This window comes from Schistocerca nitens, chromosome 9 (assembly GCF_023898315.1).
Source record: "Schistocerca nitens isolate TAMUIC-IGC-003100 chromosome 9, iqSchNite1.1, whole genome shotgun sequence".
Lineage (NCBI taxonomy): Eukaryota > Metazoa > Arthropoda > Insecta > Orthoptera > Acrididae > Schistocerca > Schistocerca nitens.
Window position 1 is genome coordinate 146,091,801 of NC_064622.1, and position 16,620 is coordinate 146,108,420.

At 39.9% G+C, this 16,620-nt stretch overlaps 1 protein-coding gene across 1 annotated transcript in view; it reads right to left on the reverse strand.

The window, feature by feature from the left end:
* Nucleotides 1-16,620, reverse strand: part of LOC126204447 (cap-specific mRNA (nucleoside-2'-O-)-methyltransferase 1) — a 286,518-nt gene that overhangs the window by 26,617 nt on the left and 243,281 nt on the right. The window contains exons 15-16 of the mRNA XM_049938834.1: nucleotides 12,524-12,640; nucleotides 9,102-9,220 (exon numbers count right to left, since the gene is read on the reverse strand). Coding sequence (XP_049794791.1) covers nucleotides 9,102-9,220; nucleotides 12,524-12,640 — 236 coding nt within the window. The remainder of the gene's footprint in view (nucleotides 1-9,101; nucleotides 9,221-12,523; nucleotides 12,641-16,620) is intronic.

The window sequence follows — 16,620 nt, forward strand, 5'->3', positions numbered from 1 at the left end:
AACCACTAATGATAATAAAATGATGACTGATGGTAAAATAATGCAGTTGCATCAAAATGATTTCTTCAATTATCACTCAAGAGTAGTGGAATCTCAACAGTGGAAAAGATAAAACCAAAAAAGGAAGAAATCAGAGCTTTTAAAAGAGGCAAAATCATGGTCCAAAAATGGCAAGACAGAAAAACAATTTGTGCTTTCAGAACTATACACAACCATAGCCTACTCAAAGTTGGCTGTGATCTGATTCATCACTGCACATAAGGGAAACCAAAAGAGGTGACAGAATAATGAAATCTCATTTGATATACAACTATAACAATACAAGGGGCAGCAATGACAGAGCTGATCAAGAATTTTCATATTACAAGACCACTTAGAGACAGCAGAAAAATATTACAAGCAGGTATTTTGGCATCTCATTGAACAGTCTCTATTCAACACATTTATTATAACTTCCCTCCTCCTCCCCCTGCCCACCCCCAAAAGAGAGAGAGAAAGAGATAGAAAGAGAGAGAGAGAGAGAGAGAGAGAGAGAGAGAGAGAGAGAGAGAGAGAGAGAGAGAGAGAGATCAAACATCAAGCAACACGAAGAAAGCATTTTTGGAATTCATGGTGGAAATAACTGAAGCAGTTTTTGAGAAATGCATACAAGTATCACCTCAACACATACAAAAAATGGTTCAAATGGCTCTGAGCACTATGGGACTCAACATCTTAGGTCATAAGTCCCCTAGAACTTAGAACTACCTAAACCTAACTAACCTAAGGACATCACACACACCCATGCCCGAGGCAGGATTCGAACCTGCGACCGTAGCAGTCCCGCGGTTCCGGACTGCAGCGCCAGAACCGCTAGACCACCGCGGCCGGCAAACACATACAAATACAGTAGGACTAACATGAAGGTAGTTTATATCCCGCACACTTTCCATAACCAATAAAAAAGGAACCTCATAGAAGGTGGACTGTATGCTGTTCCATAAGAAATGATGATGGAAAACAATGCAGAACCAAGTGCAAAGATTGCAATGCAGGCTTGGGGATGGAATTCTGCTTCAAGAGATACCACATTCAGAAAAATATTTAAAAAATTCTCCTCTATTTATAATGTTGAACGTGATTTCTCATTTACCTGCATTATGTATGTTAAATGTCAATTAAAAGTCACTTTCAAATTAACCCTTTGGTTTCCTTGTTACATTCCTTTAATACAAGCCTTATAACTGTTTTCTAACTGTTGAATGAAATTGGTTCACAATTTTATATAGAAAACTCGCAAAATCACTCACAGTTAGAGGTTAATAAAATACAGCCCAACTTGGCTACAAGGACTATTGATAAAGTCATCTGAGTTATGGACGTCATACAAGCATTTGCACGGTCTTGGCAAACAAGCAAGATGTTCAGCTAAATCATATGTATGAACTCCAATCTTGCTCGTTACTGTGTGTAATGGAACTCTTTATGAATTTTTGAAAGGTCATACAGTCTTGGTCATAAACAACCATGTGTTCTTAATCTTTTGATGATCTCTTGAAGCAAGGAGCAGGAGTTCAAGAGTACAGAAGTTTTCCATTACATATGTCCTATAGGGTTGTACTCAATCCCCCTATAGGTAGAATCATGCAGCACATCATAGATGTTATCATCATACACACTATGGGGTAACAAAACAGTTGTATCGCCTTCATCAGTCTTCAGTACCACTATATCAGGGTCCTCTTGTAGATTTTGCAATGCAGCCACTTCTGCATACGTTAAGTTACTATGCTGAGGATGAGCTTTCACAAGAGCTAGTTTCCCTTCTTATTTCTTCTACAGAATTCAATGGAAGGCAAAAATTTTAAAAGGTGTTGCTCTAAGTGTAGGCGCAAAATTGAGTCCCTTGCTTAAAACAGACAGCATCACATCATCCAAATTTTTCTCTATAACATTGACAATGGAACGTCCTGCTGTTACCACTTGTGCTATGACTGCTGTGGCAAGATACAATCAAATTTTGACATCTACCAAAAACTTGAGTCCTTGTGGATCCAATCGAACTTGGCCAAAGTCACTCCATCAATCTAATTCTGTGATATAGGAGGAAGATGTGTTGCAGTTCAGACCATTTAGTTACATTCCAAGTGGTATCACTTTTTACAGAGGGTTCTCTTGCAGATTCTTTGGCACTATCTAGCAATAAGTTTCAGGGGGCATCACTGCTTTGTTCTGGCATGCTCTTTCCTCAATCTATTTTATATTCAACCAAGAACATTTTAAACAGACTGATGGTGTCCGAGGATTTCAAGGAGAGACTGCTTGAATCAGCTGCCCTTAAACCAGTTGTATTTGGGTGGTATGTGGACGATACTTTCATACTGAGGCCTCAATAAGAAGATAAATTAATGGGAGTTCCTTCATCACCTCACATCCACTCATAACAACATTCGGTTCACTATGGCAACAGAGAATGATGGTTCTTTGACTTTCTTGGATGTTTTGGTTAGACAGAAGTATGATGGATCTCTGTAGCAGTCAGGTTTATCATAAGCCTGCACATACTGATATGTATTCGCAAGCAACAAGCTGTCATAACCTATTGCAAACTATGACCATGCTCAAAACACTCATACTCAAGTCTCAGATCTACATAGTTTGCCTAAAGAGCTCACTTACAGTGCCCAGACAGTGCCCAGACAAAATAGATATCCTACCTAGCACATAAAAAGGGCACTATCAGTCAAAACTAAGAACCAGGAAATGGATAAAAAGGGGAATATACCAGATAATCTTTTATCTTTCCTTTCTTTTGTGGGCAACATCTTGTTTGAAATAGAATCCTCTGAAAATTTCAGGTGACAGCGATTTTCCATCCATCTAAGATTGCAGACCATTTGGGATAAGTGAAGGACAACTTGTTATTTCAGAAGGCCAGAATTTACGAAATACCTTGCCAAAGTGGTATGGCTTGCATAGGTGAGGCCACACATACTGTGAAAGAACGCTGCACTGAATACCAATACTGCACCCGCCTTCTGCAACCAAGCAAGTCTGCTATTGCCAAATACTGTATTTCAACTGGACATTCAATGAGGGATAAGAAAACAATGGTACTGACCACAGCAACATCCTTTTGGGATGGCATTATTAAAGAATCTATGGAAATACACCTCATGGAAAATCTGATGAACAGCGATAACTGCATGGAATTCCATCATCTCCACAATTTGCTCTAACTGAAGACTATAGGTTGCGCCAATGGCCATGGCGAGTGGTAAGGCACAGGAGAGGTGAGTCCCATGGGTCCACCAGTGAGGACACTACTGCTAGGAAATGTGGAGCATCTGTAAACTTGATTTTGACAGATGCACAAAGCACACTATATATTGTGGAACAGAGGATGTCTTCGGCAGTCTTCATGACTGGCAGGTGCCCAGTTGAAATATCAAAGCAGGTACTAAATGAAAACCAACTGCACGTCTGTTTTTTTAATTCAATTTGCCAGGAAAATTTTAAAATTCAGAAAATGATCATGTTCGACACAGCTGGGCCTGCCCTCATTGATGTGAGGTGGTAATATGTAATGCACCCAGGAAAACTGTCAAACATTATCATTTTGACGGTCCAGGTGTTATTGTGTGGGGAGGCATAATGTTTGCACGAGTGTAAGGCTCTCTAAAACTTAGAACAAGGTACATCCGTTGGTCAATTCCATGGTTCAGAGGTGCACTCAGCCCTGACTCCCTCTGAGCACATGTGAAATGTATTGGGGAGATGTACTGCAGAATGTCCACATGCACCAACGACCATCCTTTAGCTGTCAAATGTACTGATGGAGAAATGGAGTGTCCTACCACAAGAACTCCACGACAACCATGTGGCCAGTGTGGGCACATGCTGTAGAGCATGCACTACTAAGCACCATGTCCTACCTTTTGTCATGTCCAGGGGACCATCATGACTCATAATGACTAATGTGTAATTATTGTTTTGAACAAAGGTGTCATTTATGTTTGTTTCATTGTATAGTAATTTCACTTACCTCCCATACTACACTGTAGCAGTTCATTTTGTGTATGGTCCAAGTTTCATGAGCTATGTTACTTGGCAGTGATACATCTACATCTACATACATACCCCACAAGCCACCAAAATCATTGCCTTTCCTGTTCCACTCACAAACAGAGTGGGGGAAAAACAACTGTCTACATGCCTCCATATGAGTTCTAGTTTCTCTTATTTTGTCTTCACAGTCCTTATGCAAGATGTAAACTGGTGGCAGTAGAAATGCAGTCAGTTTCATATGGTGGTTCTCTAAATTTTCTCAATAGTGTTTTGTGAAAAGAACATCATCTTCCCTCCAGGGTTTCCCATTTGAGTTCACGGAGCATTTCCACAGTACTCACATTTTGATCAAACCTAGTGGTAACAAATCTAGCAGCACTCCTCTGAATTGCTTTGATGTCATCCTTTAATTTGACCTAGTGGGGATCCCAAACATTCTAGCAGTACTCACAAATGGGTTATACAAATGACCTATATGCAAGAGCTACACTTCCCTAGAATTCTCCAATAAACCAAAGTCGACCATTCGTCTTCCCTATTGCTGACCTTAGGTGCTTGTTCTATTTCATATCACTTTACAGTGTTACAATGAGGTACCTAATTGATGTGACTGAGTCAAGCAGCACACCACTAATATTCTATTCTAGCATTAGCTGGATTGTTTTTCCTATCCACATGCATTAGATAACTTTTTTTACATTCAAAGTAAGCTGTCATCCATCACACAAAATAGAAATTCTATCTAAATCTCCTTGTATCCTCCAACAGTCACCCAAGGCATCACACAACAATTACGTTTGTCCTTAAGTTTTATGCACAAGTGTATTTTCTTCCTCCTTCCTCTTTCAAACCACATTTGATCTGACTCTTTTTCTTTCTTACTTGATGGAATATACAATCAATTTGTTTTTATTTAAAACTACTTACTGAAGTCCCAGTAAAACTCTTCTGGGGATAGAGCATGATAGTATGATATAAAATCCAGTGTTTCAATTATAATTAGAACAGTCCTCATCAAGGTGATTACCTCTGATGTGCCAGTACAATAATATGTGTGTTATTGGTTCCCTACCTTCCCATTAACATATGGCATGAATGTCATAGAAATTCATACAGTGTAAGTAAACTAACAATGGAAAATATTCAAATTTCATTTTATTAGCTGTAACCGGAAACTGGATGAAAGCTGCTGTCATGCCAATCACTATCTCCAGCATTTCTTAGGGAGAACTGTGATTGAACAATGTGTCTTGTACTTTCTCAATATTGACTTAAGTACCCCAAGAGAACTGTCTGCCTACTGGTAGGTTTGTGTTGGCAATACGAATAGTGAAGACATCAAATGCCTTCAATCTAAATAACACAGGTTAAATCAAACAATAGAAAATCCAGTATGGAATGTAACAATATTACAAATGGATAGTTGGTACTCACCATATAGTGGAGATGCTAAGATGCAGATAGGCACAACAAAAAGACTGTCACAAAATAAGCTTTCAGCCAACAAGGACTCCGCCAGTTGTCAGATTCATCCACCTACAAACCCTGCCACATCACTCCATTCCATAAATCCAGCAGGATCTCTAATCTCTCCTCACATCCTTAGATCCATCCCAGAACCTCACCCCACAGTCCATCTCTCTTCTCATCCCTACCGCTCCCCCCACTCCTATCTTCTACATGCTTGCTAAACTCTATAAAACCAACCACCCACTGCCCCTATTGTGGCTGGTTACTGTGCCCCCACTGAGAGAATCTCTGCTCTCGTAGATCAACACCTGCAGTCTATTACCCACAACCTAACCTCTCATATAAAAGATACCAATCATCTTCTCCACCAACTCTCCACAGTTCCTGTTCGTTTACAACACGGTGCCCCCCTTGTCACTACTGATGCCAGCTCTCTTTACACTAACATCCCTAATGTCTACACCCTTACCGCTATTGAACACTACCTCTCCAAATGCCCACCAGAGTCCAAACCAACCACATCCTTCCTAGTCGCCATGACCAATTATGTCCTCACCCATTATTACTTTTTCTTTGAAGGCATTATCTACAAACAAATCCGGGGTACAGCTATGGGCACCTGAATTGCACCATCCTATGCCAACATATTCATAAGCCATCTAAATGAAATCTTCCTAAACACTCAGAATACTAAACCACTCACCAGGTTTTGATTCACTGATAACGTCTTCGTGATCTGGGTCAAGGGTGAGAACACCCTATCCACATTCCTCAAGAACCTCAACACCTTCTCCCCCACTCACTTCACCTGGTTCTCCTCAATCCAAGTGACCACCTTCCTTGATGTTAACCTCCACGAACAGCTGCCACCCATCCCATACCAAGAAGTCCCTACCATACGGCATGGCCACCCATGGCCATCGCATCTGCAGTGATGAGCATTGTACAAAAACAGATCTCCCATGCCTTATCTTTCCAGCTACTCACCACCTCCAAAAGTACCTCTGCCTGGGCACAGAGGAACATTCACCTCGTGTCTCAGTATCATCTATGACTGGAGCAACTGAATTACATTCTCAACCAGAGTTTTGACTACCTCCCGCCATGCCCTGAAATGAGAAATGTCCTACTCAGTATCCTCTCCCACCCCTCCCCACCTCCACAGTGATATTCCACCGCCCATGGAACCTACACAATTTCCTCGTCCTGCCCTATAGAACCCCTGCCCCCAACCCCTTGCCTCATGGCTCCCATCCCTATAATAGACCTACATGCAAAACCGCTCCCATACATCCTGCTCCCACCACCTATTCCAGTCTAGTCACAAACATCACCTATCCCATTAAAGGCAAGGCTACCAGTGAAACCAGTAATGTGATCTACAAACCAAGCTACAACCCCTGTTTTACATTCTATGTGGACATGACAACCAGCAAGCAGTTTGTCCACATGAATGGCCACCGACAAACTGAGGCCAAAAAACAACTGAACCACCCTGTTGCTGGGCACACCGCTCAATATGACGTTCTTCATTTCAATTACTGCTTCACAGCCAGTGCCATCTGGATCCTTTCCACCAACACCAGCTTTTCTGAATTGTACAGGCAGTAACTCTCCCTGCAATACTTCCTACTTTCCTGCAACCCTCCTGGCCTTAAACTTAATTAGTCACTGTCCTTATCCATCTAGCCCCTTCCCCGTTCCCATTTCAGCATTACACAATCCTCTATTCCACCAATGCATCCAGTCTTTTTACTTCTCTCCTTCGCCACTAGCCCCTGCCCTCCATCTAACCTCCCGACTGCACGTATCTGCCTTAGCATCTCTCTATCTCGTCCCTACACACTCCACCAGCAGCCATTTACCATCCACCACCCTTACCCTGCTATCCCTCCCGCTCCCTGCCCCAGTCTCTTTCTTACACCCAACCACGAGAGACTGTAGTCATGTGTGTGTGTGTGTGTGTGTGCGCGAGTGAGTGAGTGAGAGAGAGAGAGAGAGAGAGAGAGAGAGAGAGAGAGAGAGAGAGAGAGAGAGATTTGTCTATTTTTGGCAAAGTCTTTGTTGGCTGAAAAATAATTTTGTGACAGTCTTTTTGTTGTGCCTATATGTGACTCAGTATCTCCGCTATATGACAAGTAACAGCTATCCTTTTCATAATATTGTAACACAGGCTAATGATCGACAAAAACTTTTCAAATGAAAGTGGCTTATTCTTGTGTTTTTTAATGTGCTGAATCATAATATGATAACAAAAAACCACAGCTCTCACTTTTAAAAAAATTTACACTCAGTAATTTCAAAATCCATTTTTAGAAATCTGAGTCATATATATTTCATTTAATAATATTAATACAGTGCACGGGATATTTTGTGCAAGAATCTCTTGGATACAAAAAAAATCCTATTATCATCTCCACAAATTAAGTGGTGCCTAATTAAACAGCTTGCAAAAGCCTTGTCCACAGATGGTGCAAGAAGTTTCCACACCTATCACAAATAAAATTGAAAGAAGATATATGTTCAAATTCACCTTCAAATTTTAGAGTTAAAACTCAATATTTTAGAAATTTTTATTATATATTTTAAATACCATTTCAAATAATAATATAATTAATATATGGGGTAGCAGTGCAAGGGATGTTTTGCGCAAGAATATCGTAGACCTGAAAACAGTTCTATTACCACCTCTGAGCATTAACTTAGGGGAACAAAACAGTTTGTGTAAAACTTACAAAACTTAGCAACAGATAGAGAACATTATAAATAGCATCTATCAGAAGCGAAACTAAAAGAATGCATGTTCGTTGAACATTACGTTTGAAAAATGATGTTCAACTCCAATTTTAAATTAAAAATGGCTGTCGAGGAGAGTGAGGCTTGAGTGTTTTTCGAGGAGGTTGTTACTAAGTCATTGGGCAAGAAAAAGGACTCACATTATATTCTTATTATAGTCAACATGCTGGAAAAGTTTATGATTCTTGGCACTTTGATGAGTCTCAAAATTCACTTTATGAATAGCCATCTTGTTTCTATTATGGTGTCAGTCAGGAAAAAAGGTACCTACACACTTGCATCAAGACACTAAAGTGGTGGTAAAGACAGTATCAGTGGTGCTGGAGTGACGGGTGACTACTGTTGGTCACTTCCTGAGCTACAATAGGCAATCAGAGAACATCTATATCAGTTGCTTTAAGGAAAAGAGATACAAGAAATTCAAGGCAATGGACACACAATTCCTATGTAATAAAGACATGTTAACATTTTTATGCTGTAATAAAATCTTTGTTCATATTGGAAAATTAAATTAGTCTCATTCCAATAACAGGTATTCTATTAATCTCCTAGATTATAATGAAGTCACATCATGACAAAAGTGTACAGAATAGAAAAAAACTGAAGTCAGATAAGGGTTTAAGGAAGAAGAAGAAGAAGAAGAAGAAGAAGAAGAAATACTCAAGATTAAAGTGTTAGCAAACAAAAAGGAATAAAAATATGTTTTTACTGGATTTTGTAATGAAAAGTAGAGTAAAACTCAACCAAATAATAGACATTGAAGACCAGTTCTCAAGCAAATGGCATACCTTTGGTCCCTCTATAAAAAAGAAGCCCTCCTGGCCTATAAAATCGGTCTTCTTCATCATCCAGTCTGTACACCAGTCCCCTCTGTCCACCAAAACCCTTGATGACACGCAACTCTAATCTAAATGAGGATAAAACAAATATACAACTGTTACTTAAGATCACTTTCTCAATTAATCACACTCAATAAAACACAGCGTTATTGTCAAACATCATAATTTTACTTCATATTACTCTCTTCATATTTTCACACTGGTAACAAACATTATGTGCAGTCTGATCATTATTAATATCAAGTAAGTGCTTTTTTTAAGAAATTCTGTTTATTTCTGATAACTGTAACTGACACGAAATGACTCATGGCTGAAATACACTCCTGGAAATTGAAATAAGAACACCGTGAATTCATTGTCCCAGGAAGGGGAAACTTTATTGACACATTCCTGGGGTCAGATACATCACATGATCACACTGACAGAACCACAGGCACATAGACACAGGCAACAGAGCATGCACAATGTCGGCACTAGTGCAGTGTATATCCACCTTTCGCAGCAATGCAGGCTGCTATTCTTCCATGGAGACGATCGTAGAGATGCTGGATGTAGTCCTGTGGAACGGCTTGCCATGCCATTTCCACCTGGCGCCTCAGTTGGACCAGCGTTCGTGCTGGACGTGCAGACCGCGTGAGACGACGCTTCATCCAGTCCCAAACATGCTCAATGGGGGACAGATCCGGAGATCTTGCTGGCCAGGGTAGTTGACTTACACCTTCTAGAGCACATTGGGTGGCACAGGATACATGCGGACGTGCATTGTCCTGTTGGAACAGCAAGTTCCCTTGCCGGTCTAGGAATGGTAGAACGATGGGTTCGATGACGGTTTGGATGTACCGTGCACTATTCAGTGTCCCCTCGACGATCACCAGTGGTGTACGGCCAGTGTAGGAGATCGCTCCCCACACCATGATGCCGGGTGTTGGCCCTGTGTGCCTCGGTCGTATGCAGTCCTGATTGTGGCGCTCACCTGCACGGCGCCAAACACGCATACGACCATCATTGGCACCAAGGCAGAAGCGACTCTCATCGCTGAAGACGACACGTCTCCATTCGTCCCTCCATTCACGCCTGTCGCGACACCACTGGAAGCGGGCTGCACGATGTTGGGGCGTGAGCGGAAGACGGCCTAACGGTGTGCGGGACCGTAGCCCAGCTTCATGGAGACGGTTGCGAATGGTCCTCGCCGATACCCCAGGAGCAACAGTGTCCCTAATTTGCTGGGAAGTGGCGGTGCGGTCCCCTACGGCACTGCGTAGGATCCTACGGTCTTGGCGTGCATCCGTGCGTCGCTGCGGTCCGGTCCCAGGTCGATGGGCACGTGCACCTTCCGCCGACCACTGGCGACAACATCGATGTACTGTGGAGACCTCACGCCCCACGTGTTGAGCAATTCGGCGGTACGTCCACCCGGCCTCCCGCATGCCCACTATACGCCCTCGCTCAAAGTCCGTCAACTGCACATACGGTTCACGTCCACGCTGTCGCGGCATGCTACCAGTGTTAAAGACTGCGATGGAGCCCCGTATGCCACGGCAAACTGTCTGACACTGACGGCGGCGGTGCACAAATGCTGCGCAGCTAGCGCCATTCGACAGCCAACACCGCGGTTCCTGGTGTGTCCGTTGTGCCGTGCGTGTGATCATTGCTTGTACAGCCCTCTCGCAGTGTCCGGAGCAAGTATGGTGGGTCTGACACACCGGTGTCAATGTGTTCTTTTTTCCATTTCCAGGAGTGTAGAAATACAATATAAGGTCACATATCATCAGCCATGTATTACAGCTATACACCAGATTCTTGTGTAAGTCTTATGATAAATGGAATATCTTATTTGCATAGTTGCAATTTCAATTTCAATTCATGTGATTCCTTTGCAAGCATCTAATTATCTATAATGTCACAATCCAAATGCAGTAGGATTTTAATCTGAGCTTATATTCCCCCAGAACTCATTTACGAGTACCTGCAGTGGACTGTATGTAGAGTTTTCCTTTGCATGCAAAGAATGGAAGTCACAAACCACACACTGAGTATCATTGGTCGAGGAGCAATGTAGAGATAGTAAGCCTTACTTCCACCCTGTGGTGTTATCAGAAATTCAAATTTCACACACAAGATTTCTCATTATGAGCTACTGATCAGTCTCCAGTCATCTTTAAAATGAGATAACATCAAACTGTAAACATCATTTTCTCTTTACAGTCTGCCGTAAAAAAATGAAAGCTCAAATCTTACATTGAATACTTCATTTACAAAGAAATATTTCAAATGGGTGGTACACAAATTAAAAACTGATTGTACCTTTGAAACATAAATATAGCAAGACCCCCAACTGGAATTCACAGTAGGTTTTACAAACAGTGCACCACAGAAGTAACCTCTTTCTTAGATTACATTTATTGTGAATATATTATTTTAAAAACTTAAAAATGGAAACAAAGAAAAAAAAATAAGGACAGCCCAAAATAATGATACAAACGAAAGTCAACACACGTCCACAAATAGAAGAAACATGAAAGTGAACAACTTTTTTTTTTTTTTTTTTTTTTTTTTTTAATTTCATAAAGTACGGTAAACTGTAAACTGTATGATCTGGCTCACACTACTGTAGTGTCATATCTTTGCAGTGTTTCAAAATAAACAAAGAGATGCTCAGAAACTACATGACTCAACAGTGGGCAGTGGGGTTACACTTCTTTCTGAAAAACATTGTGAGTTTTGGATACAGTTGTGATACAGTTGTACAAATGCTTCGGTAAAGAACACACCAATAAACAAAAGGATTATATTTCACTGTATTCTCCCAGCTTTCAAGATCATCAATACACTTTGAGAAATTTTATTATGAAATTAACACACAATAAGAATTTGATGGAAGAGAAACAGATGACAACTTAAACTTCCACAAAGCTATGTGGTCAGTGAAGATTACAATGGAAGACTATTTTGAATTTATTTCACTGCACACAAGAGGGAAATACTCTCAGAAATCCAAGACACCCAATAGATAATCAGCTAAAATTATGAGTTTCGCCAGTTGCTTGACACTCAAACTTTATGTTATTAGTATTCATCATGCTTGCCGTATAGCAGTAGAAAAGCAGTACAGTTGCCTAAACTCATATGACTTTGCTCAACTGACCTGAGCCCCAAAATCCCATGCAGTAGTCTGTAAAATGAGCCGAATATTATTCTCTCACCATCTAAATAACACCATCACAATAAACATAAAAAAGCCTAATAAAATGAATTTTTAACAGCTTTCATGGTGTACCATTTACTTTTCATATGTATAAATTTTAAACTATCACGAGAAATTGTTGAAATGGCTACCCTTCTTCTACTTGCTTCCTAGTTTATAATTTTACCTTTCAAATATGGCTGAAACATTCTCAAGTTCATACGGGAACTTTGTCCTCAACAGTGTGCCATCCATGCGGCTAGGTTTGTAGAGTGCTTTTGTAAACTGCTTGCAGAATTTGTACCTGAATAAAGAAAAGGAATATTTAAATGTATTTCAAATAGATGTGATTCAAAGTGACAGTAATTAAAAATAATATAGAATTTCATTTTAAGCTACAGAAATCGTTAAACTACCAAGTGTGTAAAAGTCCTGATGAAACATTAAATCTGAAAAACATGCTAATATGTTAAAAGACAGATACTATAGGTCACCTGCAGCAGATACATACAAAATGCATTTCATTACCAAAGCAATGAACTATGACAAATCATACATCAACAAACACCTTTAGAAACAGAACTCCCTTCTTTGGAACTTCATATGTAAGGAAAGAAATGGGATGCCAGAGAAAACTAATTAATTGTGTACTGCTCCAATACTGGTGCACTGAGTTTCAGAATATTTTGCCATACTTGTGACAATAAGCCTTGCGCTTCAAAACGGTTTCTATAATGAAATGTTTATTGGATAGGTACATACAAACTTCAAATTTGAGTTAACGTGTAGGCACGGCTCTTCAATACTCAAATCCAGTATCAAAAATGAAACACAGCATGTAACAGTGAAATAGATCTTGAGTTCCTTCCAGCATCACTTTAGAGACATGTCTTTAATACATTCAAAGTATTTGCAAACAAAGATATTTAACACTTTTTCATCAAATTTTGTGTATCCTAAGTTTGAAAGAAATGGAGGGGAGTTGGTGGCAAATTGAAGCCTTATGATTGTCAATTAAGTGTGTTACTAATTCAATCCAAAAAGAAATCTGGCAATTATATTTGCCATAAAAGATCAATTCAGTACACCTTCCAGCAAGAGTACAATAACACTCATAAAATGCTCTGCTTCTTTTCTTTTGCTAAAAAAAAAAAAATGTTTAAAATGGTTTATTCTCAGCTGATTCAAATTAGGAATATTGTCAGAGATAATATTTGACAGATAGGTTTAAGTTTCAAATTCTCATAACTAAATAGATGAGAAAAATCACATAGCTTCAAATAGTGTCATGTTAATGACAGTACAGTGGGCCATATAAGAAAATTAGCTAAGGCTTACAGCATAGGTGCACAAGAGGGTGCAGTGAAAGAGAAAGAGGAGGAGGAGGAGGAGGAGGAGGAAAAAGAGGGGTGTGGTGATAGAGAAAGAGGAGGGAGAGGTGGGAGGAGGAGGAAAAACAGGGGCAATTATGTATGTGCTCTCTCTCTCTCACGAACCAGTGCGTATCAAAAGAGAGATTATAGGTGCAATTCCAATGTTCTCTAAGAAAATGACGTAGGAAACAATGGTATCATTAAAAATAACCTGAATAAAAGCAGGATTTAGGATATAATGAAAACAGAAAATGTGAACGTATCAAAGAATCTGTTGTGTCTAGACCATACAGCCCAGACACAATGCTGTAGCCGATAGGGCACGCAAGGCTAACGCAGACGGGCGTGAAGTCTGGAACATGAGACTTATAAATGCACTAAAGAAAAATACGTAGCTTTTTTAATACTTAACTTTATTCTCTTGTTGGAATACATCTCTCCTGCATACTCGTAAGCTATTGGCACTGATACAAATGGCGCCTTGCTAGGTGGTCGCCATTTAACTTAGCAGAGGGCTATTCTACTGTCTATCTCTCGGCAAATGAGAGCAAGGCTTAGCACGTCCAATCGCTAGCTATGTTGTCCGTACAACTGGGGACAAGGTCTCCTCAGTCTCTCGAGACCTGCCTTGTGGTGGCGCTAGGTTTGCGATCCCACAGTGGCGACACGCGGGTCCGACATGTACTACAGGACCGCGGCCGATTTAAGTTACCACCTAGCAAGTGTGGTGTCTAGCGGTGACACCACAGAATCATTACCAAATCTAGTCCCCAAATTTCAGTAACAGTTATATATTTATTTACCAAAGTTGTTACTAAATACCTGTGTGTGTTTAGTATAGTTGGCAGAAACAGTTGTAATAACACAGGAACATTAGTAGGATAAAGTACATAGTGGCTGGCACTCACACAATCATTGGCACCTTGGCTACAGTCTTCCACGTAATAAGTGTTTGATGAACATCAGAGACATATTTGAGCCATGTGTGGAATAGCTGCTGTACGATTCTTCTTGTGGTTGTCAAGCTGCCCACTATGACCACTCTGTTTATTGTCATGCCTGCTTGATACCTCGCACTACAACCACCTTCTACTTAATATGGCTGTTTCTAAAGATAAGGCTTAAGCTATTTAATTCATAACTTTTGCTCTCACTTGTGGTCTTCTTTAAATCCATTTCATTAAAATTAAGGGCACATCAGTAAAGACTTTGGTACGTAACCTGTAAAAATAAAAATTTGACAACCACATCTGTCACAAATGGTGGGGTGCCAACAACTGGGTTTCAAAACAGTATATTTACAATAATTGGCACTCTGTGGTAACAGCTGTGTAAACTGTATCAGTATCTTATACCTTCATTCAAGCAGTATAAAACTTCACAACTAAGCAATCTTCACTGATCCTTTTTCAGGCAGCTTGATATCAAAGTTAACAGTTGTCGGCATGGGGTAACAAACAACCACATTCAGTACCAAACATTGCCAAATGTACAGTTATTGACAATGTCAATGCATGATACTACACAGGAACATTTGAATGAATGAAGTCAGTGGAAGAGTATAGTGGTAAAGCCTTTCTTCAAAAGCAACAAGCAATATACCTGCTGAGCCTCTTTGCAGGTGGACATTTGTACCCATCTGAGATACTAAATGATGAAATATACAATGTATTGCATGTAATACTGATATCCAATATAGTACTAAAATCTCTGTATCCATAAGTGACTAAAATTCTACAACCATTCAACATTAGAACAGTGAAAAATGTGATACACCAAGAACAGCAGGATGAGGTTATATGACCCATAATGAAATATGCATTAAAAATCCACAACACAATTACAGTTAAACCTATATTTTTTCCATTCATCTACCCAAAAATGGGACCTATTTTTAAAGCCTAACATTTCATTTGCTTCATTAGTTTACTTCGAAACACTGACATTAAACTTTGAGCATTGGTACTTTTCATATAAGTTTTCTGGAGATAGCTTTTTTCTACTGTCACAGATGTTATTGGTCTTGTTTCCATCACATATTTTGTTGTTTAACATTTGTGAATTCATTTATCAGGTGAAGAATGAAAATCTTCCTTTCAGATTATTTGCTTGTAAATGACTTACACATTTATTGCTGCCATATCTAGGATACTGTAAAAGACATGAAAGCAACTTTAGTTGCATATTTACAAAGCATTCAATCAATGATGTCTTCATCATACTTTACAGCATTGTTCCTGGTTTCTTCTTTCCTTCTTCATTCACTGCTACTTCAGGATATATTGTGCTCAGAATTTAGATGTTTTTATTCTTCTGGTTTTGCACATTGTTAGGGTGCAAGCTGCCTTATCTGTCTTCTTCAAGATGATGACAGAATGTAAGTCAGAAATATTGTTCTTGGAGAAATTTCAGCAAATCTCATGACTGCTCCTGCTAGGAACATTTTCTACTGTTGAAGTTTCTTGGAAAGCTGAAGGGATGGGAAGGAGTTATCTGTCATCACATTCCTTCCTTGGCTCCATAAGGCAAGGAACAATACTCTCTCCCAATGGGTGGTTGTCTGGTTGGACTCTTTCCTTTCTAAGGTATGGGAAGGCTTTACAAATGTACTTAAATGCCACCTATGCAGTTATCTAAAATTTAAGTCCATATTTGTCAGTTTTGTTTGGAATGAATTGGATACAACTGCACCTTTCTTTGCTTGGAAGTAACTGCTCATCAACTGTAATATTTTCATCCAGGCAGTGACAGCGGAGACAGTTTTGCATGAACTTGTTTCATATTTCTGAAATATGAGAGAATGTGTTAGCAGGAATGCATTAAGTTTGAGAGGACTTCTCATCAAAGTACACGAATCTGATAAGTACATGGAATCTGTTTTTTGTCATTTTATCACAAATAGCACCTCAGG